The sequence below is a fragment of the Scomber japonicus genome, chromosome 17 (assembly GCF_027409825.1).
Source record: "Scomber japonicus isolate fScoJap1 chromosome 17, fScoJap1.pri, whole genome shotgun sequence".
In the NCBI taxonomy this organism is placed as follows: domain Eukaryota; kingdom Metazoa; phylum Chordata; class Actinopteri; order Scombriformes; family Scombridae; genus Scomber; species Scomber japonicus.
The window spans coordinates 11,321,207-11,348,544 of NC_070594.1; the positions used below are offsets into that span (position 1 = coordinate 11,321,207).

General features: G+C 39.2%; 2 protein-coding genes across 3 annotated transcripts in view; one reads left to right on the top strand and one right to left on the bottom strand.

The window, feature by feature from the left end:
- Positions 1-4,443: 4,443 nt before the first annotated feature.
- tshr (thyroid stimulating hormone receptor) lies at positions 4,444-24,157 on the bottom strand. Its single transcript, XM_053337382.1, has 10 exons — positions 23,988-24,157; positions 17,644-17,715; positions 16,547-16,621; positions 13,185-13,259; positions 12,539-12,613; positions 11,586-11,663; positions 10,246-10,314; positions 8,897-8,974; positions 6,402-6,590; positions 4,444-5,899 (listed from the first exon to the last, which is right to left on the bottom strand). The coding sequence occupies exons 1-10, from the start codon at positions 24,155-24,157 to the stop codon at positions 4,444-4,446; spliced, it is 2,337 nt and encodes a 778-aa protein (XP_053193357.1).
- Positions 6,569-27,338, top strand: part of LOC128377431 (centrosomal protein of 128 kDa-like) — a 58,652-nt gene continuing 37,882 nt past the window's right edge. The window contains exons 1-2 of one of the 2 annotated variants that reach the window (XM_053337380.1): positions 6,569-6,575; positions 26,289-26,353. In XM_053337380.1, the coding sequence (XP_053193355.1) occupies positions 26,315-26,353 (39 nt within the window). In that variant the 5' untranslated portion in view covers positions 6,569-6,575; positions 26,289-26,314. Of the gene's footprint in view, positions 6,576-25,906; positions 26,354-27,338 lie in introns of those variants that run through there. The other variant, XM_053337379.1, reaches the window with a different exon arrangement.

The window sequence follows — 27,338 nt, forward strand, 5'->3', positions numbered from 1 at the left end:
AGGGTTAAGCTATTTATTCAATCTCAATTGCATAGTGGTGTATGTTAGTGTTACAGCTGACTAAATATTAAAGATATATTATTTTAAACAAACTGCCAATTTGTCAAACTAAATGAGTTACTCTATGATCTGCATAACTCATGATAACTGCAGAAGTACAAGTAACCCTGATTAGGAATCACTGCTTTACTACATCTGATGCAACATAAACGTGCCAGACCCAAGAATCTGCCCCAGTCTGTCTTCAATTCCACTTTCTGGCTGCATAATCCTGCATCTGGATGGCTGTCAGGATCTGCACAGTATGGGCGTTCTCCCTGCCTTTCCCCTAATTCCTACCCAAACTGATACAATCCCTGTGTATTTCCTTTTGGGTAATTATGAGATGAAGGTGTGGTGCTGTCTGGGATTAAAGCCGAATCAGAAACTACAGGGAGAGTTTTGCCCTTCATTGTAAATGGATTTGAGGCAGGCTGTCACTATTACAGTATATCATGCTTCACAAAGACGTATTCAGCCCTGCACAGACCTGGTGGAGGAAGAATGTATCGCTGGCTGCCTCTGATGAAGTGGGCCCTCTTGCTACTCCTGGGCACTCAGACATGAGAGTCTGAGCTGCTGGCGAATGAGGCTTATAATGAGGCCCTGGAGATGTCAAGCTTAGACTCTAAAGCTTTCTCTGCTTACCAACTAACTGGCGGTGACTGCCAATCAGCTGCATGGCAAAGTAGAGTTTGAAGGCTTCTGTTGAATGTAGTAGGCAGGTCTGTCTGCTCTGGCACATCAGGTTTTCTGTAGCCTGAAAAGATTACTTTGGGACAAAGAGCCTCTATCCATTTTTAATGGAGATTCCTCCTTTCCTGATTTCCCTCCATCCTCTTATGCCTTTGAAGTGTCCCATACTAATGTGTCCAGTAGGCAGAGATGGGACGAACTTGTTTTTCAAGTCTCAAAAGTCTTGAGACCAGTCCCAAGTCACTTCTGGTATTGCTCAATGGATGCCAGTGATGGCCGGTCAATCCACAACCTCAGTCCACATTGAAAACGTCTATTGTTGTTGGATGGGGGACATTTTGTACAGACATTCGTGGTTCCCAGGAGACAAATCCCTTTAACTTTCTTGAGCCCCTGACTTTTCTTCTATAGCAATGAGGTTGACATTTTTGATTTTCAGTGAAATAGCTTAACGACTTCTGCTATCACTGACTTTGGTGATCCCCTGACTTTTCATCTAGCATCACCAGCAGATTGAAAATGTTGTGGAGGATGGATCGGCACAAAATCTAATACAACCATTCATGGTTCCTAGAGGATGTGTCCTAATGATCTGCACGCATGAGGTTGAAATTCATGGGTTTCTGTGAAAGGTGGTATTAACTTTTTTAATTGATTGCCATGAAATTTGGTACACATGTTCATGTCCCCATAAAATTAATGGCAATAACTTTTTTTCATTCCCAATCTAGCACCACCATCATGTTTAATGTATTTTATTTATTTTGGTTCATAATCATAAACTTGCCACACTAATGACATTCCTCTTGGCCTCAGCTGTACTTACATATCTTATGATGCTATTGTACTAAACACCAGCATGTTAACATTGTCATTGTGCTTGTTATCTTGTTGGTGTTAGCAAATCTGCATTCTTAGTACAACTCAGGCCCCACAGGTTTTTCTATTAGAACATCTTTTTAAAAACTAATTTGTGCCACAAGCAGTTCCTTGCAAGGATCAGTGCACAAGCAATTAGTGCCATTAACCACTTTAGCTGGCACACCCAGTAATAAAAATGCTGATTTTTTTTTTTTTTTTTTTTTTTTTTTTTTTTTACAAAGGTCAGGATTAACCGGGATTTCCTCCAGTGCACATTTAGTGAGCATTAACACTCTGATGTAGTTTATTATTATTTAGTAGAGTTTATTATGTCACACTTTCATAGATAAAATACATATTAGGAGTCTTTGTACGGCGAGGATGTGTACAGTATCAACTGGTATCATTATGGTGAGATGTATGGTGAGTTCAGTAAACATAAAACTGTTGTCATGGTTGAATGAAGACACAACATAAGAACAAATGTTTTCACTGACGTCCACTTTGTGGCTCGCTCTAGTGGTCACTCTTTTCTGAGAGAGGAACTTGACCCTTTAAGAGTACCGTCCATGCCTGCTTGCCCCTTGAGTAACGTAAGGAATGACGTCATATATACAAGGATTTTATGTTCCCAAGAACAAGAGCTGGATGGATACTTGAGGACTTTGACCTCATCAAAGCGACCAAGGCTATTTCTAAATCTCCTGACAGATTTTTAAAACTGTTTCAGACCTTCCACCTCAGTCTCTCTATTCAGTTCTTCTCATGACTCTTTTCCCACTGTATTTGAGTTTAGCAACCTAATCTGGTTTTAGAGAGGTGCATTGCCGGGTCCTGCCCTGATTATTTGAGGAACGGCTTGGAGATGGGTTTATTTGAAATACTGAGAGAGGAATGATCAGGCAGTCTTGAGAACCAGCTAGAGGAAGAATGTCAAAATAAATTCAATCCAAGTCTGGATCTGTTTATTCAGCCTCGTCTGTCTATTGGATGATTTTGTGAATCCTAAGTGGAGGAATAAAGTTGTCAGAGGTCTGAATGTACACTCACTCACTCACACTTTGATTTTTATGAACCTCGACATGTGCACACTCATGAAACAAGTATGAACTGTGAGTTAACATTAACTGGCAGTGAAAGGGGAGGAGGCCTTCACAAATGCAGCCAGGCACATCACGGTCCAGCTCTGTGTACTTAGCATTTGAAGGGTCCACGTTGGATTGTTGTAAATGGGTGATTGGAAGAGATGGACATAAAGCTGGGGAAAACATTGAGCTGAAAATAATGTCCTGTTGGTTTGTTAGGAATTTACAGTCTGGAACATTGTGAGCAGATGCCACTCTTAATTTTTTCAACTTTAAAAGTCCTTCCACTTCTGTGGTTTTAACCAACTCAATTCACTGATGCTTTGAGAGTGAATTAGAGTGATATACAGTTGGGAGTGTTGCACTTTATTTTCCACACTGAAACCAACTGCCCAGCAGTCTGGTCAAATATCCTCAAGACATCTTCGCAAGCAAAATTAAAAAAGGTCTGAAATTATCCTTCTTTCCAGGAAAGCTCCCCCTGTTCATCTGAATATTTCTTTGAAAAAAATGTCACCCAGCAGATGAAATGCTAACCAGATGTTAAGCTGCCACTGGCAGAGGGTGTCCTTTAACTTATAATAGCTCAATATCACACAAGTTTCAGCGGTGCAGCACACACGTGTCTCAGCTGTATTTGCTTTGAGCGCTCCCAGTGAAGGCAAAACTATCTTCACTGATTGTATAAGTCACTTGTTTCCGTAAGAGGATGGAAAAATATCAAGATCACACTAAAAAAACAACCATGACATTCCAATGGAGAGACAAGGCTTTAACAGTAGATATTGGTGATTATCATACCTGTCTGCAATTTGTAGAAAATTGCTAGTAATCAAATTATGCCTGCTGTTTACTTTTGTAATTGGATCACATGCTCTCGAGAGATGAAGACTTACCTCTTCAAACTGTGTTTTTTCTGGATCAATGTGCAATCAGTGAAAGTAACAATATTTGGTAACATTAACAAAAGTGATGATAACATGACAACCAAAAGTAGACAAATATTTTATGAATCTAAAAAAGTGATACATTCTGGTGCAGGTATAAGTCACATAAAAAGTACAATTTCAAATATTCTGTTTTCAATTTAATTATATGTACTTTACAAAAATCAAAGAAAGTCAAATGTGATCTTTTTAATCCACAAATCACTCAAACACTATCATGTATTTACATTATATACAGATATATTGATAAGACAATAGGATAGTAATTATTATTAAAGTTTAATAAACTGCATACAGTTTTTACTGTGAACGGCACTGAGCCAGCAGGCTGTTCTACAATAACCAAGTATAAATAGAACGTCGACTTCTTATCACTGGAAAAAAGAAGTGCTTGAGAAAAACTGTTATATTTCCTTGTATCTCGATGCCAGACTGTAAAATAACTCCAATAGAATTATAATTAATATACTGAAAAAATAGATTTATTTATAGGGTTATATATGTTTATATCTTTACATTTTCCCCTCAAAATAATCTCTGTTCGACACTAGCCACAATCCCACTGAATACAAAGGACTAAAAGTGAGATGAAGTCAAGCTCATATTTTGGTGACATTTGATATTCTCCAACAACTGGAACCATAAAATCATCACAGTCGAAATTGTGAAAACAGCTGAACTTGGCCTGAAAATTGAAGCAGATACAGAATATTGGAGCTTTCTGTTAAATATCCAAACAGATCTGTCCACAAACACTTCAAGGCCTCTTCTTTCCCACCTGAATCTGTCTTGCTTCAACTCCTCGAGCTTGTGGCTCACGTGTCCAGATTCTGGCTCTCTTCGGGGCTTGTCTGCTGGCTGACTGGCTGTTGGTAGGTATGTCCAGAGCATTTCTTCAGGTGGATGGGTACCTCCTCCTGGCCTGCACCTCCTCCTTTTCTAATCTTATCCTTGTCTTTACGGATCTGAGATGTCCCACTGCTGCATTTTGACGAAACTGTCTGGCCTCTGAACAGTTGTGCTCGTTGCTGACATAGGCCCACCTTACTGAGGAGGATGAATACGTCCCCTCTGAAAGCCTTGGTGAAGATGGCGTAAAGGAACGGGTTAGCACAGGAATTGAGTGGGTAGAAGAGCACCAATAAAATTTTGGAGTTGGATACGGTGATGAGAGGCCGATCCAGCACGGCTGACATGGCGTAGAAGGAGATTGGTGCCATGCACAGGAAGTCAGTAAAAATCAGGACAGCCATGCGCTTGGCAATGTTGGTATCCTTGGATCCAGAATGGTAGTGAGGGTTGTGCACTGCACAGTAGATCTTGACGTAACAGGCACAGATAACCAGAAAGGCCAGGATGTTGAGGACCAGTACTGAGATGACATAGACCTGTGCCACTTTGGACTGGGTGTCCATTGGGAGACAGATGCTGACCTTTTGGTAACTGCTTACCCCAACCAGTGGGAGCAGTGCCAGGATGAGGCAGAAGATCCAGCCACCTAGCATCACCACCGCTGCATGGTGCAGGTGCAGCTTACGATCCAGCCTCATAGCGAAAGTGATTGCATACCACCTCTCGAGAGTGATCACTGTCAAGGTGTACACAGACAGCTCACTGGCAAAGACCGTAAAAAACCCTGCAAGTCCACAGCCGGGGCCCGTCTGCCAGTCTATGGCATGGTTAAAGTATTCGGCTCTAGTGTGGAGGTCCACAGAAGCAATAAGCAGCAGATAAATCCCCATGCAAAGATCTGCAAAGGCCAGGTGGCACATGAGGAAGCGGGAGACAGAAAGCTTGTAGTGGCTGGTAAGCAGCACCAGGAGTACCACCACATTTCCCAGAACAGCCAGCAGACTCACAAACCACACAGACACTCGCAGGAATCCAAAACCCATTATGTCCTCACAAGGATTGAACTCATCAGGCACTGGTGCACACGCCACCTCCTCTCCCTCCTCGCACACCACATAGTCATAACGACTGTCAAAGTCTTGGCTTGTGTCCTCCTGGGGGTTCTTGAGGGTCTCGCCGAAACCCACATCCTCATCTGGCTGGCCCCCAAAGTAGGCGTGGTAGTGTAGGCTACCATGGAAGTCACCTCTCCTCCAGTCTTGTTGGGATTCTCTGTGGCCTCCGTCGTTCAGCTCCTCGTCTGGGACTGTCTCCACCTCGCTCTCCTCTTGGAGGGAAGGTATACGAAGGGGCCCCACAGAGCGCTTGTGATGCTGGTCGTAGAAAGCAGTCAGGTTACAGATGATGTACTCCAAAAAGCTGAAAACATACACAAATAGACTTAAGGTTGAGTCCACAAAATAATACACTAGCACCAAATTAGACACACAAAAAAAGACAGACCTGGCTGGAATCCTCCCTAGGACTAAGTGTACAATCAAGTCATTTATATATCCAGTTGAAGAAAAGTGATTCCTGTTTTGAGAGTTTTGAGTCATTACTTGTCTGGCTCAACCTTCTTCCTACAATAACAGCATTGAGTGACACTAATTATGGCAGCAGTGTAAGAGGTTATAGGTAAACACGTCAGAGAGTTGATTTAATTCCTGCCAAGATCCACACAATACAAGTGCAGCTGCCCTACACACTGCCTCATGCGGTAAATCATCCAAACACCAAAAACTATACAGACTACAAGTAAAAGCTTTCTGTTGGACGCTAATTGTCTTTTATCCACACTTGCTGTGATGCCTCAGCTTGACTTTTCTGATTCCCTTAAGAACATTTGATGAATACACAATCAAGAGCTGATGAGGCTCACCCTCGTTTCTTCTTGAGGTTTTTGAAACCACAGCAGTGACTGGGGTAGGTAAGGTTGGCATTAGTGAGGTGCTTGAAGGTTTTGATGGGTGGCAGTTTCTTGAGGGCCCAGGTATTACGCGCCTTCAGCTCACGGACAGAATCCATACCTGCTGTAGGCAGGGAGGTGATTCCCGTCTGTGATACGTCTCTGAAAGACAGGGAGGGAAAGAAAGAGCTCAAGAAAATATATCACATATCTTAACCTTTGTTAAAATGGAGGAAGCACCCAGATGACTCTAATGCATAGGCCCAATCATTCTTAGCTACATCTTGCCCCCCATTTTTGAACTTAACACTCTCTCACATTGCATTCCAAGTCAAATAATTATTCATTTTCCTGTTGAGTTGTGTCTTTAAGGGCATTTCATTAATCTCACAAACACATTGCCTGTTATATTTACCTTTGCAACATCTTGGCCCAGACTGAAACCATTGCTCATATTCAATATTTTCACAGATGAAGTTGGTCTTCTTTGGTTTGTGTTTTGACTTTTCCCTTAAGGCTTATCTAGGAAATGATACGTGGCCAAATTTCAGAGCCCTGAGGTCACCAATGGGGTCACAAATGACTAACTGAAAGAGCAGCAAGCAGTCACCAGAACCTTTTCAAGTGCAGACTTTAGAACAAATGTAGTATTGGCAAATCTACAGAGGAGCTAGACACGATGAGACCAGAGAGCTCCATAGATGGATTAAACAACACCCTCCATCTGTTTCCTTGAACGAGCTCCTCAACTCCTTCATCATCTTTAAGCAATTACATGTGGTATTTCTTGCACTCGGCCATCATGCCAAAGCCAGCTCAACCTCATTGGGACAAAGACATGCAGGGGATTGACAATCTCACCAACATCCTGTGCGATCCTATTATCAGGACATTCCACCGTACAGCACCGGACACTCCCCCCTTCCAGGGGCCAACTAGAGGCCAACTTCTCTTTTGCTTTCTTTAGTTTCCTAAACCGTTCTATCTCCAAGTCATTGTATCTGCTGATTAATTTGATTAAGTAAAAGAAACACAACCCACACAATTAAATATTTGCTAAGAGCTTTTTTTTTGTCCCATTTGCTCTCCCCACTTCTCTGTCCTCTGCTCTCTTTTCCTCTCATGGGGAACATTGTGTAAGCCTGTAAAAAAAGCGGCACAGACCCTGTGAGTGTCGGTCTGATTTTGTCATTCCCAGATGTTTAGCTCATGACCTCATGGAGGTGACCTCACTCAGGACATGTTCCTCAGTGGAACAGAGGAAGAAGACCTGCGCACGGACCCCATTTATCTAACCAGACATTTAAGGGCTAGATCAGAGTCACAACGGCAACTAGATAGCTGTGGTAACGGGTGTTGGCATCAAACCCCTCAAAAACGAAGACTCTGCTTTAAGAGAACTTGAGAACTGCAAAAAGACAACAGTATCAGAGAAATGGCCTTGCACACAATGTGTGTCAGATTTCCTGGTCAAAGACACAGCTGTGGAGGAATGATTTATACTCTTTGATGATATGCTATCCCATTTCGTAGACATGTCTCATCCAGTCTGCACTTTATAAATGTGGAAATTTCTGAAATCTAACTTGACATGGTGTGGATAATGTAATTACCACACTCGGCCTATTATTTATTGATATATACACTCCCGAAAGGGTTTTCTTGTATGCACATTTGGCATCATTGAGAATTTTTGAAATTCCCTTTCCTGGAATAATATAATTAACACATTATATCTTGTGTATTTATCGATCCTGGTATTGAGCTCATCATCTAACTTCAAGAAAGCTAATATCTATCTATTCCCTTAAAGCAAAGCCGTGTAACAAGGGGCCACAGTAGCCACAAGTGTAAATGCTAAAACATAGTGTAACAGTAGCAGAAAAGTAGAGCAGAGTTGTATTATCAGTGAACAACACACTCAGCAATTTAAACTAATGGAACAATATCTATCAAAAGTTTGCTGACATCAACTCACATTGGCCACCATTAAGCTACTGGTCAAACTAGACCAAGTGACGCTGTAACAGCAAGACCCCCGAGTGCATTGACTTGATCAAGGATGCATTTTATTGCTTATGAGTTGCACTTTTCATTTGAAAGAGAATATATGTGCTTTTTCTACTTTCAAAATCTGCTTCAAAACTGGTTTCAGGTTACAAGTGTTGTAAGGTAGTAACCAAATCCAAAAATAAGAAATTCTTAACTTTATCAAGTTTATTTAGGCATCAGAACTAGCTTTGTGAAACTCAGGACCATTTTGATTAATATGTTTTCATCTAGTAGTAATAATAGAAAAGATTTCACAAAAAGGATCACACAAATAGATATAATAAAATTTAAAGCACAGTGACTCAACTTTTCTGATATGTCCAAGTTCAAGATATGAAGTTACTGTATGTCAGGTAAGAATTGTGTGTGATTAGTCAAAAAAAGTGTCTCAAATCATCAATCTGTCAGATACTTACAGAAGCATGGGGCCACTGATGGTGCCCACAAAAGCCCTTTCATCCATCTTGGTCAAATAGTTGTTCCTGTGAAGGTCGCTGGACAGGTAAGCACAAATTTGAGTTTATTAAGGGAAACGTTATCCTTCACATTTCAATCAGACGGACAGAGACGAGGCATGGCATAATATTTTCCCAAACCTCATCACTGCACATTCCTGTATTTATTTTCTCTCATTTCAGGGGTGAAACATAAAAGTAAAAGGTCTCACTCATGTTACTAAATCAAATAAGACAGTATAACATGGGACGGCGTACTCCTTAAACATACTGCACCCTCACTACACATTTCCCTGAATCCCTCAAATCTAATAAGGATAATAGACCTGTGAGGGGCGTGTTTATCTTGGTCGGGCTGTGCAGGGATCAGTTCTCCCCTCTGAGCAGATCAGGCGCCAACACAAACATCCATGTGGTAAGACTCACTAGTCACTCAGCAATGGCTTAATTAGGCTCTTATACGGTGTGTGTAGGTGTTGTAACAGAGGAGAGGGGGCTTAAATTAATATCATTAATACCTCATATCCTGAATATGCAGGATTCTGGACCAGGAGGTGACAAAAAGAGAGGAAAAACATGTTGCGGCAAAAGAAGAGAAGGAAGTGATGCTTACCTGTTCTCCTTTCACTGCCACATCATTTATCCAAGTGAAACTATTGAATATACAAGTGTGAAATTGATTTCTACAAGTCTGACACAACTTGGCGCTTCAGTGTCACTGAGTGTATGGGAGAGGGGAACTCTTTAATGCAGACTTCCTGATACCCACTTTTGGAAACATATTTCCCATGAGAACTTCAGCTTGCTAATCAAGCGCTGGGCTTAGGCCCTTTTGGATTACATATGAGAAGGCCCGCAGAGACCCGACTGTGAGCCTGCTTCTTTTGTAGTTTAATGTTGGGTAAGGAAATACACATGCCAGATGTCAGAAAAGGTTTAATCCAGGCAAAATACTGAGTAACCTAATTTCTGGAGAAACTTAAGACCTCTAAATCGACAGTGTTTCAGTGACAGATAGCTCTTAGCTGTTAAAGTGGTGAAAACTCATTAAGAAATTAAAAAATAACCCTTAAAGCTATTATAAAACTCACTTAACTATCAATTGTTAAAGGAATAGTTTGACATTTTTAGGAGATATATTTGTTCAATCTCCTGGTGAGAGACAGATGTCACTAAAATATTTTAATATTCTCATTTAACTCTCAGCAATAAAATGAATAGGCACGCTTCCCAGGCTGTCAAAACGTTTCCTTTAACTGTCATCAAACTGATTAAACAAGGTTAACATAACAGAAATAATATTAACCTACACTTGATCTAGTTTGGTCCCATTAAAGGCGTGATGTTGGATTTCTCTGAAGCCGTTTCCATACAGCATCCTGGAAAAGGAGAGTGATACATTTATACAATGATACCAAGAATGCAGCATTAATTACAATTCCTCTTTTTAGCTTTAATATTCAATCTGAAAGAAAATATTTTCCATGTGTTGATTCATCATCTGTGTTTGTGCAGCGGTGGCAGACATATGTGGGATCTACTTATTTCATATTTTATGGTGAGGTTTTGTCTGTCTGTGCAATTTTGTGGTTTTAAGCCCCGATTTTTTTTTTTTTTTGTGAATCACACTGTTCTGTGTGTTAAAATTGCAATTCCTCTTCCCTCTCTCCCGAACCTAACCACATGTACATACGACTGCCTTTTGTGTGTGAGTATCGTGTACTTGTTTTCTGTTATCTTTGTTAGATTCAAAGGGAGTTCAGAAGGAGGACATGTTTTCAAAGTGAGGTCATTTTGGCCAGTCCCCACTTTTTCTGGTGGCTATTTTAGTTTTTGGATCAGATTTAGGAATAAAGGGCAAAACCAGAGTTGTAGCACCTTTTTTTCTACTACAGACCTCATTACATTTTCCTTATTCATTTTATGAAGGATGCCTTATGTAATTACATTTTTAGCTACCCTAGCAGCATGGCTCTTACAATGGTGACATTGGTCAGCTAGTCCACCACTTTGGTCCAGACTTAAATATCTCAACAGTTATTGGATGTATTGAGATGAAATTGGGTGAAGACATTCATGGTCACCACAGGATTCATTCTAATAACTTTAGTGATCCCTTATCTTCTTCTCTGTCAAAATTTCAGTTTAAAATACCCGCAAAACTAATGATCAATTATCAGCAGTCTAAGATGTGTTCAGTGTTAATTAGATCATTTTAGCATATGAACACACAAAACTAAGGTGGTAAAGATAGCAATGATGTATTTTCTAAATATCAGCATGTCCACATTGTCACTGTGAGCCACTAGTGTTGCTGCAGACTCTTAGCACTCATTCTTTATGTTGTCAAAACCTTTCTATAAATGAATTGCTATTAACTGTGCTGAATAAATAAAAACAAATAAATGTGAGGAAGGAAATGAGCACAGAAACTTCTAACTATGACTATATGCAGACATGCCAGGGAATAATGTATAGAATATGGGTAACCTAGATTATTGGCACAATAAAAATATTTACAAGGTTATAGATAGGATAAGATTTAAATTATAAAGATGAAAGTTTAGCATATAATTATATATCTTACATAAAACATATATGCATGTTTTTGCGTGTTTATGTGTGTGGGTAAGCGAGTGTTATATCTCACACTGTAAGCACTTCACTGGTAATGCCACAGAATGAGTTGGCCGGGATCTCGGTCATGTAAGGATGATCAACGATTTCCCTGCAAAGGAAAATAGGGAGGAAATGAAGTGGTATTGCAAACATAGACCCTTGACTGAAAAGTGGCATGGAGAGGAATGTAGTGTTGATGTATTCTCAAGTATTATGTCTGGGTAGGAAAATTGAATTAAATAGAGCAGCTTGCAACACAGATGTGTGAAGATGTGACCATGGAGCTCATTTCGTGTGAATAAGCAGAGAGTATACATGGAAAAACAGAAAATACATACACACATGCACATATACAGCTACATTAAATATACTCACATATAAGTTCTTATGCAGTATATTGTATATCAATAATATCACATTCATGAGGGAAGTCTTCTATGTCCTGCTAGTGGCATTGTTAGTGTTAACATTTCTCAAAATCAAGACCACATTGGCCGCAATTCCTTCTGTTTGTTTCAAACAAACAACTATATAAGGATGATAAACATGTTTGATTGGGGCTTTTTGGCTTTTTCATTGTTGTTTCATTTCCTCTGATTTCTCTCCAGCTAATAGTTAATCTTCTCATTGTTTGATTAAAGCAAAGCAGCTTTATTTGTAGAGCACATTTAATTACAAAGACTCAATGTGCTTTACATTTAAAATGAGGCAAAAGCATATGCTAACATGGTGGTATAACAATAATAATAATAATAATAATAATGATTATGACAATAATAAAGAAACATCATGCCCACAATACCTATAAATACACACATGACTGAACACCTTTACCAGCTCCTGTTTGATTAAGGTAGTTACTAATGACAAAATGAATGTGCCTTGCTGAATTTAAAAATACTAGAAGAAACATACATAGTAATTAGTAGTATAATTGGAGTATATAATTGGTGGCTTAAAAGTTGTGAAGTTACAACAACTTACAGTATGAAGTTCATGTCATTAGAGTGGATGTTGCTCAAGTCAGGGAAGAAAGTAAGGCCAGTATTGAAAATCCCCCTGAATGGCATAAAGAGAGGAAGAAGTCAGGATACAGTAGACACACAGACAACACAGGTTCCTTTAAAGATGCTTCCTGTCTTATTGTTAATAATGTGGAGTTATACGGGATATATGTGATGTAATAATATAACAAGCATTGCTAAAAACAGACCCAAAGATTTGATATTTTTATCACACCGGCTGTTCAGAGTAGACGCATCATCATTAATAATAACTAGTCGAGTTCATTTTAATTAGTAAGTTGAAGAGTCACTGTCACATCCTGGTTCGTAATATGCTGTAACTTCTATAAAAAGAGCTGAAATAAAGGTGACCTCATGCTAAACTACTCAGTTTTGACCTACTAGATGGAAACAACAGCCTCTTTTCCCATGAGTTAATAATAATTTATATAAGATGTTGGATTTGTCTTTTCCATGCTGACACACACACACACATACACGCACACACACACACACACAATTCTATAAATAGGAGTTTAAATAATTGCCAGACTCTGTCAATATGTATAATTTATTGTCAAAACGGTATGAGTTCATAAAAAGAACATGCAATGAAAAATACTCACAGGTATTTGAGGTTTGGGAGATTCTTAAAGGCTTCTGGGTCAATGTAAGTCAGACTCTTTGCATTTCGTATCTCTCTGAAGGGGCAGACAGACAAGAAATATTCAGATATACATATTGACTGGCAGATACACAACCTTGAATCACATTTTCTGTTTGTTAAAGGAAACAAGTGTGACACAAGCCAGTTTTCTGTGATTGAAATATAGTATATAACAAGTATACATATAGTATATAGTATAAAAAAGGTTAGGACTAGAAAAGGTCTTCAATTTGTCCTGGTCTTTTTGAACATTGAATGATTATTATTTATGTTGTATAACTAGAGTTTGCAGTTCTTTCTATTTGTTTTGTTTCATTGCCATGCATTTTATGTTCGAAATAAATAAATAAAACTAAACTAAAGTGTGTGTTGTGACCCCTATGACAGATATTTGCACGCACATTTAGAAACACAAACTGTGCTGTCTTATAACCTGCTGACAGAGCAGGACAAGGCGCTTGCTGGTACAAGAGAAGGGAAACTTGGTGCAGACAGCCAGGGGTGGAAGCAGAGTCCAATTAGTGTTTCATTAGTGTGTTTACTCTGGTCCACCCTGGGCTTGACCCAACACCTCTCTCTGGTGTCTGAGGCCATGTGGTACTCTGGAACGTGTGTCCTGGCCTTTCTTCACACACCTGGCAAAACTCAGTGTGCCCAGCAGACAGACAAGCTCAGACCAATGCAAGTCATTAAGTGGGAGAGATTTGTCTTCCTAATGCTGCTGTGTATAATCTGAAACCAGAACAATATATTGGAGGGACGTTTTATCAGTTAATATAACCACTACATTGTCTGTCATTATACTGATGTGACTATAAAAGGAGTGGTGGGGAATGGTTTGATGACCAAATTTGTCAGCTATGACATGTTTGCATGGTGACTCTTTGGATGCAAAAACAAGTTGATTTCATATTCAAAAGGTGATACAGTGTTACAAAAATGTGAAAACGGTCCAAAGAGTTCATGTTTATTTTGCGTTTCAAAGCTTGTTTTGTAGATTTCCATTTTGACAGCTAATTTTGGTCCACACTGATTTATCTCAGCAACTACTTGATGAATTAACATGAATTTGAAATGTATGGTCCCCAGAAGACGAATCTGTGACTTTAACAATCCCTGACTATTATTCTAGCATCATACAGAGACATTGGTATTTGTAGCCTTCAGTGAAATGCCTCAACATCTATTGAATGGCCTTTCATGGTCCCCTTAGGATAAACTGTGACAATTTTGGTGATCCTTAACTTTTCACCTAGTGCAATCATCACATCAACGTTTAAATTTCTTTAATGCTTTAATTTATCACCTATACCTATACAATTCCCATCAGTCTCATTTGTACTTGTGTTTAGTGCTAATTAGCAAATGTTAGTGTGCTAATGAACATAAGATGGTACATATGGGTAACGTCATACCTACTACCTGCTAGCTTTAACTCAGCACTGCACCTAGATCAGCTTCACAGAGCTACTAGCAGCTGTAGACTTTAGTTTTATTAGCCATGCCAGCTCTGTGTCTCTAGGGACGGCAGTGTTGGTCAGTCTGTCCACCACTTTGGTCCAGAGTGAGACTGAAATATTAAAACATGTTTAATGGACTGCCATGTACTTTATATGATCCCCAGAGGATGAATCCTAATGACTTGAGTGAAACATTCACTTTTCATCTCACAGCACCAGCAGGTCAAAGTTTTAATTGGCACAAAATGTGGTACAGACATTCACTTCACACACATGATGTATTTTAATGAGTTTTTGTGATGGAGTTTCATCTAACGCCACCTTACAGTTGACAGTTTGAGTTCAGAGTAAAACAACTGGATGGATGTTACATAGTGGTCTAAGCTACACCCCCATGGACCTTGCATGTTAATGTGTGAAATAAAAGAACTGTGTTAAACATGAACTGATAAATATCAACTTTGTCATTGTGAGCATGTATTCTGATGTTTTATTCATACTGTTCACTGTTAATATATGAAATAAATTGATTCTTTATTTGAGGAGACACCTCTAATAATTTATCATTGTGCAGGCCTGTTTTCTATTTGGCCATTTTACTACTCAATTTATTTGTCACACACATTGTTATATAGTCCCCCCCCCCCTCACACACACACACACACACACTATAAACAAAGGTTGAAATATTTATGGCATCATTTGCCAAAAGAGTACCAATACAGAGACTTTTATTTAGGAGAAAACCTTCCAGTAAAAATTGAAGAAGTTTGTAAATTGGTGGTTTCTCTTGATGGGGCCATGATACGACCAATTCTGAATTCTCAGCTCCGACTGCAGCCCTAGATCCACAGCTGCTGTCGGCCTCAAGCAGCCAACAGGAAGCAGAGTATTAATTTGTGTCTGACCCTGAAGGAAACCTGAGAGAGATGCCATTATCTGATGTATGGCACTACACTGCACCAATCAGTGGCAAATAGGCCCCAGAGATCCAAAATACACCCCCAAGAAAACAGATACAAACCTCAGCTAGCCATTTGAATGATTGTTTCTGTCTGTACTTTGATATCTGGAATTAGGCAGCTAATAAGGACAGACAATAAAAGGAAGGATAATTAAGATAAAACTGACAGTCAAATGGCACCTTCACACACATTAAGTCATAGCTGTTAATCATAGTTACTGTCTCGAACGATGACACATGCCCACATTTTATACAGTAATTGGACAGTGGAAACAAATTGTGTACACACAAAATGCTGTGTTGCAAGATGCTGTAACTTGGAACAAATCATTCACATAGCCAGGAAGTTTTGCAGTAATACATGAAGTGCTAGGAGGTGTTCTGCTGGAAAGTGTGTGGTCCGCCCAGAGACTCCAGCCATAAATCTCTATCCCATAATTGAGAATAGAGTGCACCTTGCTAGAGTTTTTTCCCCTGAGCTGCTTCAGCAAGAGCTGGAGCATGAGGAAGACGAGGAGAGAAGCCAAATGCTGGCTGCTGTTTAGCCTCTGCTCTAACACTTTTATTCCGACTGTCTGTTTAAACTAGTCACTGTAATAATGTGCCAAATCCGTATAATAAGTTATTTCATTCAATTTAAGTGTCTTTATCTAATCTGCATGTAGTGATCCCATCATAAGGTTATTTCTTTAATCCCATAAATTGCTAGAGAGCACTCTGTACCTCTTTGATGAGGAGCAGTAAGTGGAGCAGGAGAGTTTCTAATGTATTTCTTTCTTACCTCCATTTGCCGCCGGCAAGGTTCAGAATTAAGCATTTTTTCTCTCCAGAGAGCAAATGGAGCAGCTTAATCAATAAAAATCAATAAAGAGCGTGCCCTTCTCTTTAGTTACTCACATGTGGGTGATTTTCCTCAGGCTGTAGAATGAGTGCCTCTCCAGCCTCTGCAGCGTCACATCCACCGATATATATCTAAAGAGAAATGAACAAAGCTCATGTACAATGTGTAAGCTATCTTCAAAATCAAAATATAGACTTTTCTTAACTCTATGTCTGACTTGTAAAGGCACTGCGCCAGTATGAGAGGGAAATATAAGACCTGTTTTCATAAACGAGTTTAAGTGTATGGGTCTAAAACTCTCTTTCCTGAATTTATCGGCCCACCTTGTCTAGAGCCTCCAAAGTCACGGGTAATTTTACAGGCATGCACCTCACATATACATTGCCTAATCATCAGTCACTCTGCTCCCATTTGTTATTACTTGGTAACAAGTACGCTCTTTAAATAAACCATGAACTTTGCAGTGGATCAGAGTTGAAAATGAGCTGCTTATTGGAGAGAAAAAAAACATAACCAATTCTGTTTACTTACAGTTATTACAAGCCACTTAATAAAACACACCATCATGTTCTCAATCTGAGTGACATTTTATTGGTTTTCTATCATGTTATGCAGCGCTGTATCATTTCAATTGGATGGAGAACAAGGAGACAATAGAAATGTGCGACTGTGTGCACTTGTGACTTGTTTGAGGCTCACATAAAGCTTCTCATCCACCTCTGTCTCTCTTCAGGCATGACTTGGACGTAGGCGCTCCAGTGTATATTTTACCTCTACAGAGACTCCACCTCGAATGGGAGTCTAAAATCACCACACGCCCAAAAACGCTCTGCTAAAATACCTAGCCAATGTCCAAGCCCCGCTGCGGTCGAAGGACCAACATTCCTATTGAAGGAACGCATTAGCGCTTCCAGCTGTGATTAGGAGCCAGCGGTGATACTAAACAGAGAGCATATCATCTGCTTGGGTGGGAGACAAACAGGAAAGGGGGTGGGCAGTTTGGAGCTAAGATAGATTCACATTTTTTAGGTAAAGGAGTTGAAAGACAACAGGTGGATGAGAACAGCTCTGGAGGGTTTGTGTTTGAATAGACGCTAATGGAAAGTGTACGAGGCTTGAATGGAATTATGCCACTGAATAAATTGCCACTCACATCCTAGAGATGTTGACCATGTTGGCAAAAGCATCTGCTGGCACGGATGAAAGACGGGTCTCAAAAAGCCATCTGCTTAAAAAAAAAGAGACATTGTAGTTATTACAAACACATTTTACTGCCTGCATTTTCTATTTGTTGCACTACAGTTCCTTAGGAAGGTGTTCTACCACATTGTTAGAAGAATAGTTGAACATTTTGGGAAATAATATCATGCAAGAAAACAAATAAGTGCTTTCATAACATAACAGTGAATCACAACTAATTCTTGGCAAGAAAGTGAATAAGTGTATTTCCCAAAATGTCAAACTATTTCTTTAATTGATTAGTTTAAAACCTTGAATGTGAGGATTATCTGAGGATATTCTGTATTTCTAAAAGTAAATTGCACATATGAATAATTATCTAGTAATTTTAAACAAAGGGAGCTCTGAAGGGGAAGAGAGGCTGTGCAGGTAAGAGAGAAGAACAAGTCAAATAGATAAAACATGGATACATTCTTGAATCAGATGAAAGGTTTCTTTGAAGTAAATGGTGAAATACCCCACTCCCCCCATTCTAGAAACATGAGGGGTTTCGGGGGGGACTTGGATCTGACTTGACCTGAGCTAGCCGCCAAATCAAACAATGTCTGGGCCTGTTTAGGACAATGTTTCAAAAAGTTAGATCGAAGATGGACATTCATGATGTTGTGGAGAAATTGGCAATGTTACAGATGCAGTGTGAAACTGAGTGTTAAGACAGATATTTGACCTACAACACAAACCATTTAGTTTGCTGTAGGTTTTTGAATAAAAAAGAAGATAAATTGTTTGTGTGTTAACAGTGTTAATGTCAAAGTTAATGCAGCAGGTTAATGTTGAATGTTAAAATCGATCATATTAAGTTGAAAGATGCAAAATTCAAATTTGATTGAAGTAAGCAACCCCAGAATTAAAGAAATTGTATGAAACATGAGAATTTTTCATTTTTTGACATAAGATAAGAAGTTCAATACCACTTTAATGACTATATGGGTCAAATATGATGCTATACAGACAGCTTAGCTTAATATTAAGACTAATACAGGGTAACAGCTGGCCTGGCTCTGTGCAAAGGTAACAAAATCCACATACCGGCATGTCTTCTAAGCTCATGTATTAGCATGCTATATCTTTTTTGCTCAATCCGTTCAAAACTGGCTTTGTCGTGGGTCATGTGCTGTACTATTTCTTGGCAGGATGCAGCGGCTGCATATACAGATTTAATGTGTTAATTACTAAGCTTCAGAGGTGCTGGTATGGATTTTGTTATGAACAGAGCCAAGCTAGCTGTTTCTGTTGTTTCTGTAGTTTAAAAAGTCTTTAGGCTGAGCTAGGCTAACTAGCTGCTGTCTGTGGCTTCATATTTAACAGACAAATATTAAAGTAGCATCAGTCCTCTCATCTAAATTGAAAGAGGTTTAGCAAATGTCAAACTAGAACTTTAAGAGTACATTGTGGGCACTTTTTACTTCTACTTAACAAGTGAAAATGTGTTGTTTCTTTCGTGTGCATTTGTAATAGAGGTACCCATATGTGTTGATGACATGTTGTACTCAAAGCCCACCCTGAAAGAGGATGCACATTCAGAATTCTGTTCGACCACATCCTGTGTCCACTGGTAGCTCGCGTGTGCCTATTTTAGAGACTTTGAAGTTTGAAAAAGGTATGAAAAAAAATGAGTCATGCAAAGCCGCCATCTTTGTTCACCTTTGGCTCATTAAGGGAACAATAGACTAATTCAGAAGCTGAGATCTGGCTTGCGAGTCTGAATCACACTTACATGGGGGGGGGGGGGGGGTTAGTCAGTCAGTAGACACGGGAGCACGGCACCCTGCAAACGCTTTGACAAACTCAAACAAACAGTGGGACACAGAGCAGACCCTGACACCAAACACCCCCGTCAGAACCTCGCTGTTTTGCCGCCGCGCTCAAAACCCAAATAACCAGCATGCATTTTCCCCGAGGAGCGCGGTGGGAACACCAACGAACCCATCTTGCTGGCTTAAGGAGAAAATGACTCCCTCAATTTGTCTTTTTGGATAGACCCCCAAGAAAACAAACAGGTTGGGAACTGAGTTTGAAGTGGGGAGTAGCCACATAATTTATAATAGTGTCAGCATTGGATTGACAACATAGCTGTGTTTACGGAGGGCTCTGTTTCATTTTGATGTGTGGCCTGAGGTGACTGCTAGAAGGGGTCAGTTACATATGCTGTTGTTAGATTTCAACCTGCACTTTCTCCACTATGAATCAGTTTAAGCTCCTCTCATGTAGAAGTGCTGTCTCCCATAAAATCTCCACTGCCCTCTTGGTCAGAGCGCTTGGATGCCAACAACACTTACTCTATATTTTACTTTTAAAAAGAAAATCTCTAATCCCATGAGTGAGGTAATGACTGGTGATGGTGCACTATGATTTTCAAAAAATTGTTTTAATAAAAGATCATATGCTTATTTGTTTTATCATAAACACATGAGGTTGTTACTGTAAAAAATGAAGTTATAGTAACAATTTCCATGACATTATCCATCAGTACAAATTAATAGCTGGGAAACGGTCAGTATTTCCAGTAATCACAGCTCATATATCCCACTTCTTACTTTACAATTAATCCCTGTACTCATCTGTTATCATTCAAGAACTAGCATTAGGATTTCACTCATCTGTCCATTTTATTAGATGAATAGGAGTTAACAAATATCACGAGTTATCACATGTTTAAACTCCAATCCAAAAATCCTGAGGTTTTTGAAAGACTGGAACTGCCGTGTTTTTCCCCCCTTTCCCTTGAAGTCTTTTTTCCCCTCCTAATTATTCTCAAATGTGTTTGAGAAATGTGCTGTAAAAGGTAAATATTGTATTTGAATGCATCGTCCAGACGCAGTCAGGAGTCACGCTACGCAGGCTTTTAAGAGTGTCTGTGCTTTCCTTTCCACCTCTCTGACTCTCAGTGACACATGGAGTAACCTCCACAAGTGCACACACAAAGGACTCCAAGCTCTAAGTATCCACATATGCTGACTCTCTCACTCTCACTCTCACTCTCTCTCTCACGCACACACACACACACACACACACACACACACACACACACACACACACACACATATTGAAGAGCAACTTTTATATATCATCCTCCACAATAGAGTTTTTAACCAAACTCTAGTGACAAAATCAGTATCATAAAATTATAATAAAGGGAACTTTGAACCTCTCATGATACTGAAAGAGCTTTAAGCATACAATTTAGCCCCCATATCAATGTACTGTACACTACAGGGTACATTTTGAAATCATATTTGATTTTTATCATCTCAAAAAACTCAAGTCTATATTTGTTTATTTGTTTAATTGTAGCTAGTTGCAGTCAGTCCAAGTCCTCAATTTCATATGTGTTTTTTTAGTCCAATAATTCAAAATCTATAATGAAGTTGTAGACATACTTTGTTGTGACTGTCTACAAGATGCATGGCCTATAGCATGAATAACTGACAAACCCCAATGGCAGCAGGGTCATCCATCCATCGTGTGTGTGTACAACAAAATCAACCTCCCTTACGCCTCATCTGCTAGAACATCCTACACAATACACAATCTATTTCTGGCTTATTTGGCAGATATTTTTATCAGGAGGGGGTGACAGTCCAGACAGTTGGTGGCATGCTTTCATGTCTTTCTATCTTCCTGGAAGGCTCTGGATAAACTTTGGACAGGAATGTGAGGAAATCGTAGGGGACATCGAGGCACATGGGCATGTGAATTGGAGCAGTGATCGGGAGATAATTTCATGTGATGGGTGCTGTTGGAGGCGATGCAAAGTGGGGGTGGGGATTGAATAATGGAGTGATGTTCCAATAAACTGTAAGAAAGGAATGAGGATTATCACAACATAGCACAGAACCTTCTACTTAGCCTAAATGATCATTTGTGAGCCCCACATTAGTGCTTTTGAGGAATTTTGTGTAAAAGCAACACATTAAAGTGTCTGAATCATTATTCTTGTGTTAATTTGTTTGTTTACACACATATCTTCCATGTTTATCCATCTTAAAACAAGACTAAGTGTCTACAGATGTGCAAGTGTCTCTCAGGCAATACAATAATGATGCTTTTAGCTAAAGTTTAAAGCTAAATTTGGGACTGATGTGATCAGTTTTATTTGTTTTTGGTAATAACCCAAGGTCTTCAACAAATTTTTATTTATTTTTTTTGATCTGATGATGGAAAGGTTAAAGGATCACCAAAGGTATTCAAATTCATCCTGAGGGGAACGATTAATGTTTGTACAAAGTTTTATAGCAGTCGCTGCTGTCGACACATTTCATTTAGAAGTACAAATGTCAACCTCTTGGAGGAGCTAGAGGAAAAGTCAGGGGGTCACTGAGTTCACCAAGCTTCATCCTCTGGGGGCCATAAATAAAACTGAACAGGAATCCACCCAATAGTTAAGATATTTCCATTGGACCAAATTGGTGGACCCTGTTGTAAACTAGGAGGAACAAAAAGGAGAAAATATTGACACCATCAAGAATTTCATGGGTCAGTTTGTGCAAGATGGATATGTGATCGTTGTATTGACCTCAATGCAATGACAATAAAGACAATTCAATCAATTCAAGAGTGCATTTATCAGTAGTGTTTCTCAATTTAACTTAACCTGTAGGACCTACAAGCCCCAACTCTTCTTCTATATAATTTATTACAATTCAAAACTACGAAACTTATCATTATAAATATTTCAAATAATGCTTGAAATATTAGGAAATGTCCCACCTTGGTTATTTACACTACACCTTAACCAAAAGTCCACTTTGTACAATGTAATGCTGCCATGTAATTTATCTTTCATAAATGGAAATAGCCTTTCTAACTCTTCCAACATCTGCCTGAGATTCTTTCTGAAGGGCATGTGTTTCCATCACTCAAGGCCATGGCACACTGGTCGCTCTCTCTTGCATAATTTTCGCCCAGTACTTGAGCAATTTAGAAAGCGTAAAAGCCCCACTACATTTTTCAGGGGTGACCCTGACATATTACATCATGTCAGCTCCCAGCATTCTCCACAGACTCTTTGGGGTCTCGTTTAAAGAGAAAACAGATCAACCACATATTAGATCTTGGTTGGGTCCATTTTTTGGGTCATGGACATCACCTTAGCTACTCAAAGAGGCAACACATAGAAAACATTCCTTTTTGATTCTTTATAGTAATTGCTGAAAATAGCTATTGAGCCTTGCATATGACCAATGGTGTAGGACTAATATTCTCTTTGATTTATGTTACTGGCAATACTGTTTGCTGTTGGATATCATGCAGTGGGGTCACATTACATACAATGTATTGATACTGGCTGGCAGTTTAGATGAATCCATCATCTCAATAGTGGTCATGTTATTGGTGTGTGTTTGTTTAATTTGCACCAGATACATTGTGTGTGTGTGTGTGTGTGTGTGTGTGTGTGTGTGTGTGTGTGTGTGTGTGTGTGTTTGTGTGTGTGTGTGTGTGTAACAAAGGACAACATTGAAATTAAATGAATAAATATGAGCAGGTAGTCTTGTTCTAACATTCCCTAATATGCATGGAGGGTGTGGTAAACATTAAGTTTTAATTTTTGGACCAAAGAGAATTCCCATTTGTTTTCCGGACTGTCTACAGTACACTTCTGCAGTATGCACATACTAAGCACAGGACTTGAAATGTTAAAATACCCAGCAGCCCTCTGATACTATTAGGTGCATTAAGTGCTGTAGTATAACATCGTCATGGTAATTTAAAAGGTGCATAAAAAATAACCTTAATGCAGTTGGTAACTATTGTAACACAATCAACCACAAAATATTAAGAAAGTGAACAACATATGCAGGAAATGTATGATGTCTTCTTCACTTGTCTAATTACATTAGTGGTTAATTGTGAGAAATGTCAAGTTATAAAAGTGGTTCAATAAATATTTTAAATAGAATATGATGCAGATTTATTCTAATATTCAACAATTTATAGATTAATCCTGGTTTAGTGTGTTAAGATGTATTGTCTAATTCACAGTAAATCAAAAGCAGAAGTCACATGGATAACTGGAGCACACAGGTTGTTAGTAATAATAATACAATAGACAAAAAAAGAATACTTTAAAATGGAAAAAAGTACTTAACATCACAGACAGCCTTAAAGTACCCGTGGGAACGCTTTGAGGGAATATTCATGACAATAATGATTTTTCCGTGGGGTTATAAGAGCACTTAACATGCAAAATGGATGAAAAAAAAAGCATCGGGAATACTTTCACAGATGCGTTTTTTTTTTTTTTGCACGCCTACTTACAGTGTCTCCGTGCTCGCAGGAAACCTGGGGAGAATATCAATGTCAAAGCAAGAGATGGTGTGAGTCTTCCACTCTGAGCACTCGCAGACAGCAGGGCAGGAGTCCTCTTCCGACGCAGCGCTGACAGGCAGAGCAACCAGCGTAAACAAGGCGCATGCTATCACCTGCATGCTGGAGAGCTGCTCGCTTCAACCAAAAAAAAAAAATCCCCAAAGTTGACTTCAGTCTTCCACCTTGATAGTCCTCTTGATGTCCACAACAACTAATAGTTAGAGCAATATAAGTGAATGAGTCTGTCGTGGCATATGGTGTCTGGTTTAATTAATAGTGTAAATCCTCAGGTAGAGCTGCACATGAATAGTTCTCAGTTTTTCTCGTTACAGGGCCTCAAGAGTTTCTGAGAGATTATGAAGGTGGAGATGCTGTAGGACGGACAGCTGCAGCTCTCTGGTGGGATTTGGAGGTGGTCTGCAACTTGAGGGGAGGGTGGACTTCTGAGGCACTCTTGTGTTAGACTGGAGAATAGTCCCCCCCCTCCACCCCCCCTCCTTGTTTAAGTTGCATGCTGTACTTTTGATACTTTGGTCGTTGACTGTTTGTTCCAGCAGGCTATATTATTTCCAAAAGTGTCTGAAAATGTGTGTTCAATATTAACCTGTTGATTTATTTTGAGTTTTTTGAGCCATGTGTTTTATTCTAGTCAATTATTTTATTTAGGAGATGTGCTCATATTCAGTGGGTTGACATAAAACTGTCCTTTCCAATATATTTCATAAGCATAAACTGTCTGTTTCCGGATATTTCTATAAAGGTCCATTATATGCCCAATATTGATTTTATTTATATTCCATTATAGTCACTGAAATACATTTTTTTCTTTTCTTTTTAAAATTGAAACAACAGTGAATTACACAATCAGGCAAACATCACATCACAGGCTATACAGCTAAAAGGTCAGACATATGAGGATATAAAGAATATGACATAACAAATTACATATCATAAAAGTAAAAAACAAACAAAAAACCCTCATGTTTGGGGTTCACATATATATTCTTAGTCAGAGGTTTCAGGAAATAGTTTTTCGTAGTGGCTCATTAATTTATTGGTGTAATTGCACATTTATAAAATAGGCTAAAAGTCAGAGGAAAATTGTATCCACTATGGGTTTACCTTAAAACTTCACCTATAAGTGATAAAACACAATAACAATGCAAAGCAAAATATCAAAATAAATATAATGTACCCAATTAGCCTAATTTTACATAGGCTACCGACATTTCGAAATAAAATAAAGCAAAACAGCAGAAATCATAAGAAACTAAAAGTTTAAACTGGACTGTGTACTTTTATTACTATTATTATAACTTTTTAAAATAATTTACTAGCTTGAGCGATTTAAATAGGGTTAATAGTGTTAGGGTTCAATTCAGGGAGGAAAGATGTTTTTTCTTTTTTTTTCTTTTCTTTTGAGGAGAGCGGCAGCACTGGCGCAAACGGACACATTTGGACAATGTAGTTCACACATCATAAATTCCCACACTGCGCCAATTGTGGGCGGACTACATTTCCCGGCGTGCCTTGCCACCACGGTACTCTGTTGTTGTTCCTGCTCAGACGCGGCTAGTTCAAGTTGCCATAGCAGGATGAAGCGTAGGGTTGCTCTTCTGTTAGCTTTTCACCTGCAAAGCGACAAACCAACAGCTCTCATTGTAACGCACTTATAGCGGTAGCATGTTTCCCCGTTGTTGCTACCGGACTTATGCGGTGTTTCGCAGTTTTTACGGTATTATCACTCAAAATTAGTTAGCTAGCGTCGGGTTAGCCACCTGTTGCTAACCGGGAGGATCATCACCCAGGACGGTGATTTATTGTGAAGAGGACACTTTGATTTGTAGTGTTTTACTAGTTGGATACAGTCTATGGTTGGATAGCTTTCTGTCTCCACCAGTTGTCAGGGCAACGATGACCAAACTCATTCATATGGTTGCTATGACAAAATTATCCATCTATTTGTTCGTTAATCTGATTACCTCCACAGTTTATAGTTAGCGTTTTCCCCACCAGACGAAGCTAGTGCGGGTCACTAATCATCAGATTTGCTTCGTCAGTCAATCTTAGTAGTTTTGTGCCCCCCACCCCCCTCGACCCCCTACCCAATGTCACTAAGTATGGACACATCCAGTGAGTCGGATTCTTACGACAGGGTGCGGGGTCACAGGCCTAGGGGTCGTGAAGCCCACCGTAGACCTGGACGGGACAGGGGCAGAGGAGGAGGAGATGGAGGAAGTGATGGTCGAGCAGCAGGAGGAGGAGGAGGAGCAGACATGTCCCAGAAGATCAGCACACTGGCGAGCACTTTACAGGTACTTTACTCTGCTTTCAGGCTGCACCAACACCACAGCTCCCAGTACCTCACACTCCCATTAACAAAATAAGATGATGTCCTTAATATGGAAATGCATTGCACTCACGTATACTCTCAGGAACTTCTGCATACTGCACATTTATATATTGTAGATATATTTACACAGAGATTTTTTTACTGTATATATATTAGGGATGACCCGATCTGATATCAAAGATAACAGATATAGGGCTTGGAGCCCAACTTTTACCATGTCAAAAATCAGTAGATTCATTTAATATGAATGTACTGATCATCAACTTATATACTTTTAGGTTATTAATATCTTCTAATATGTGATCTGGGACCAAACGCTTCCTCTTGATGTAATTAAATGTACCCATCATTTAGTGAGAACAAAGTGTCAAAACACCTGTTAAAAGACACCAGAATACAGGAGAACTCTTTGTTAAACTACTTAAACTCAAAGTCATGGGAATGTGATAAAATATTATGAATTAGTTATGGAAACATTTTGAAAATTCATTGGTAAAAATGTGTGGGAACCCTGGCTATCAGACTGCACAACACCACAGCACCCAGTACCTCCCACTCCCATTAGAAAACAATGATGCTGTCCGTACTATGGAAATACTTTGCAGTTTGCACTCATGTATATAATCTCAGGAACTTCTGCATATTGCACATTTATATATTGTTGATTTATTTACATAGGGATTTATTTATTTTTACTATATATAGCATTTTATTTTATGTTTTTACATTTATTTTATAATTTTCAATCTTATGCTGCTACTTTTTTCCCCCCACTGTACTGCTGTGTCAATTTGAGTTTCTCCCAAAGGGGATCAATAAAAATACATCTTATCTTATCTGCATGTCCAGATGTCCTTCAGCTGTTCTTACTAAATGTGTTGTTGTATATACTTACTAGAGTCAGATAATCCAGATGTTGGCTTATCACAGATATATCGGTATCAGCA

Coding starts and splice junctions, on each gene's coding strand:
- tshr (XM_053337382.1), bottom strand. CDS start 24,157: ATGCAGGTGATAGCATGCGCCTTGTTTACGCTGGTTGCTCTGCCTGTC. Junction 8,975..10,245: donor GGGACCAAACTAGATCAAGT/GTAGGTTAATAT, acceptor TTACCTGTCCAG/CGACCTTCACAGGAACAACT. Junction 5,900..6,401: donor AACCTCAAGAAGAAACGAGG/GTGAGCCTCATC, acceptor GTATGTTTTCAG/CTTTTTGGAGTACATCATCT.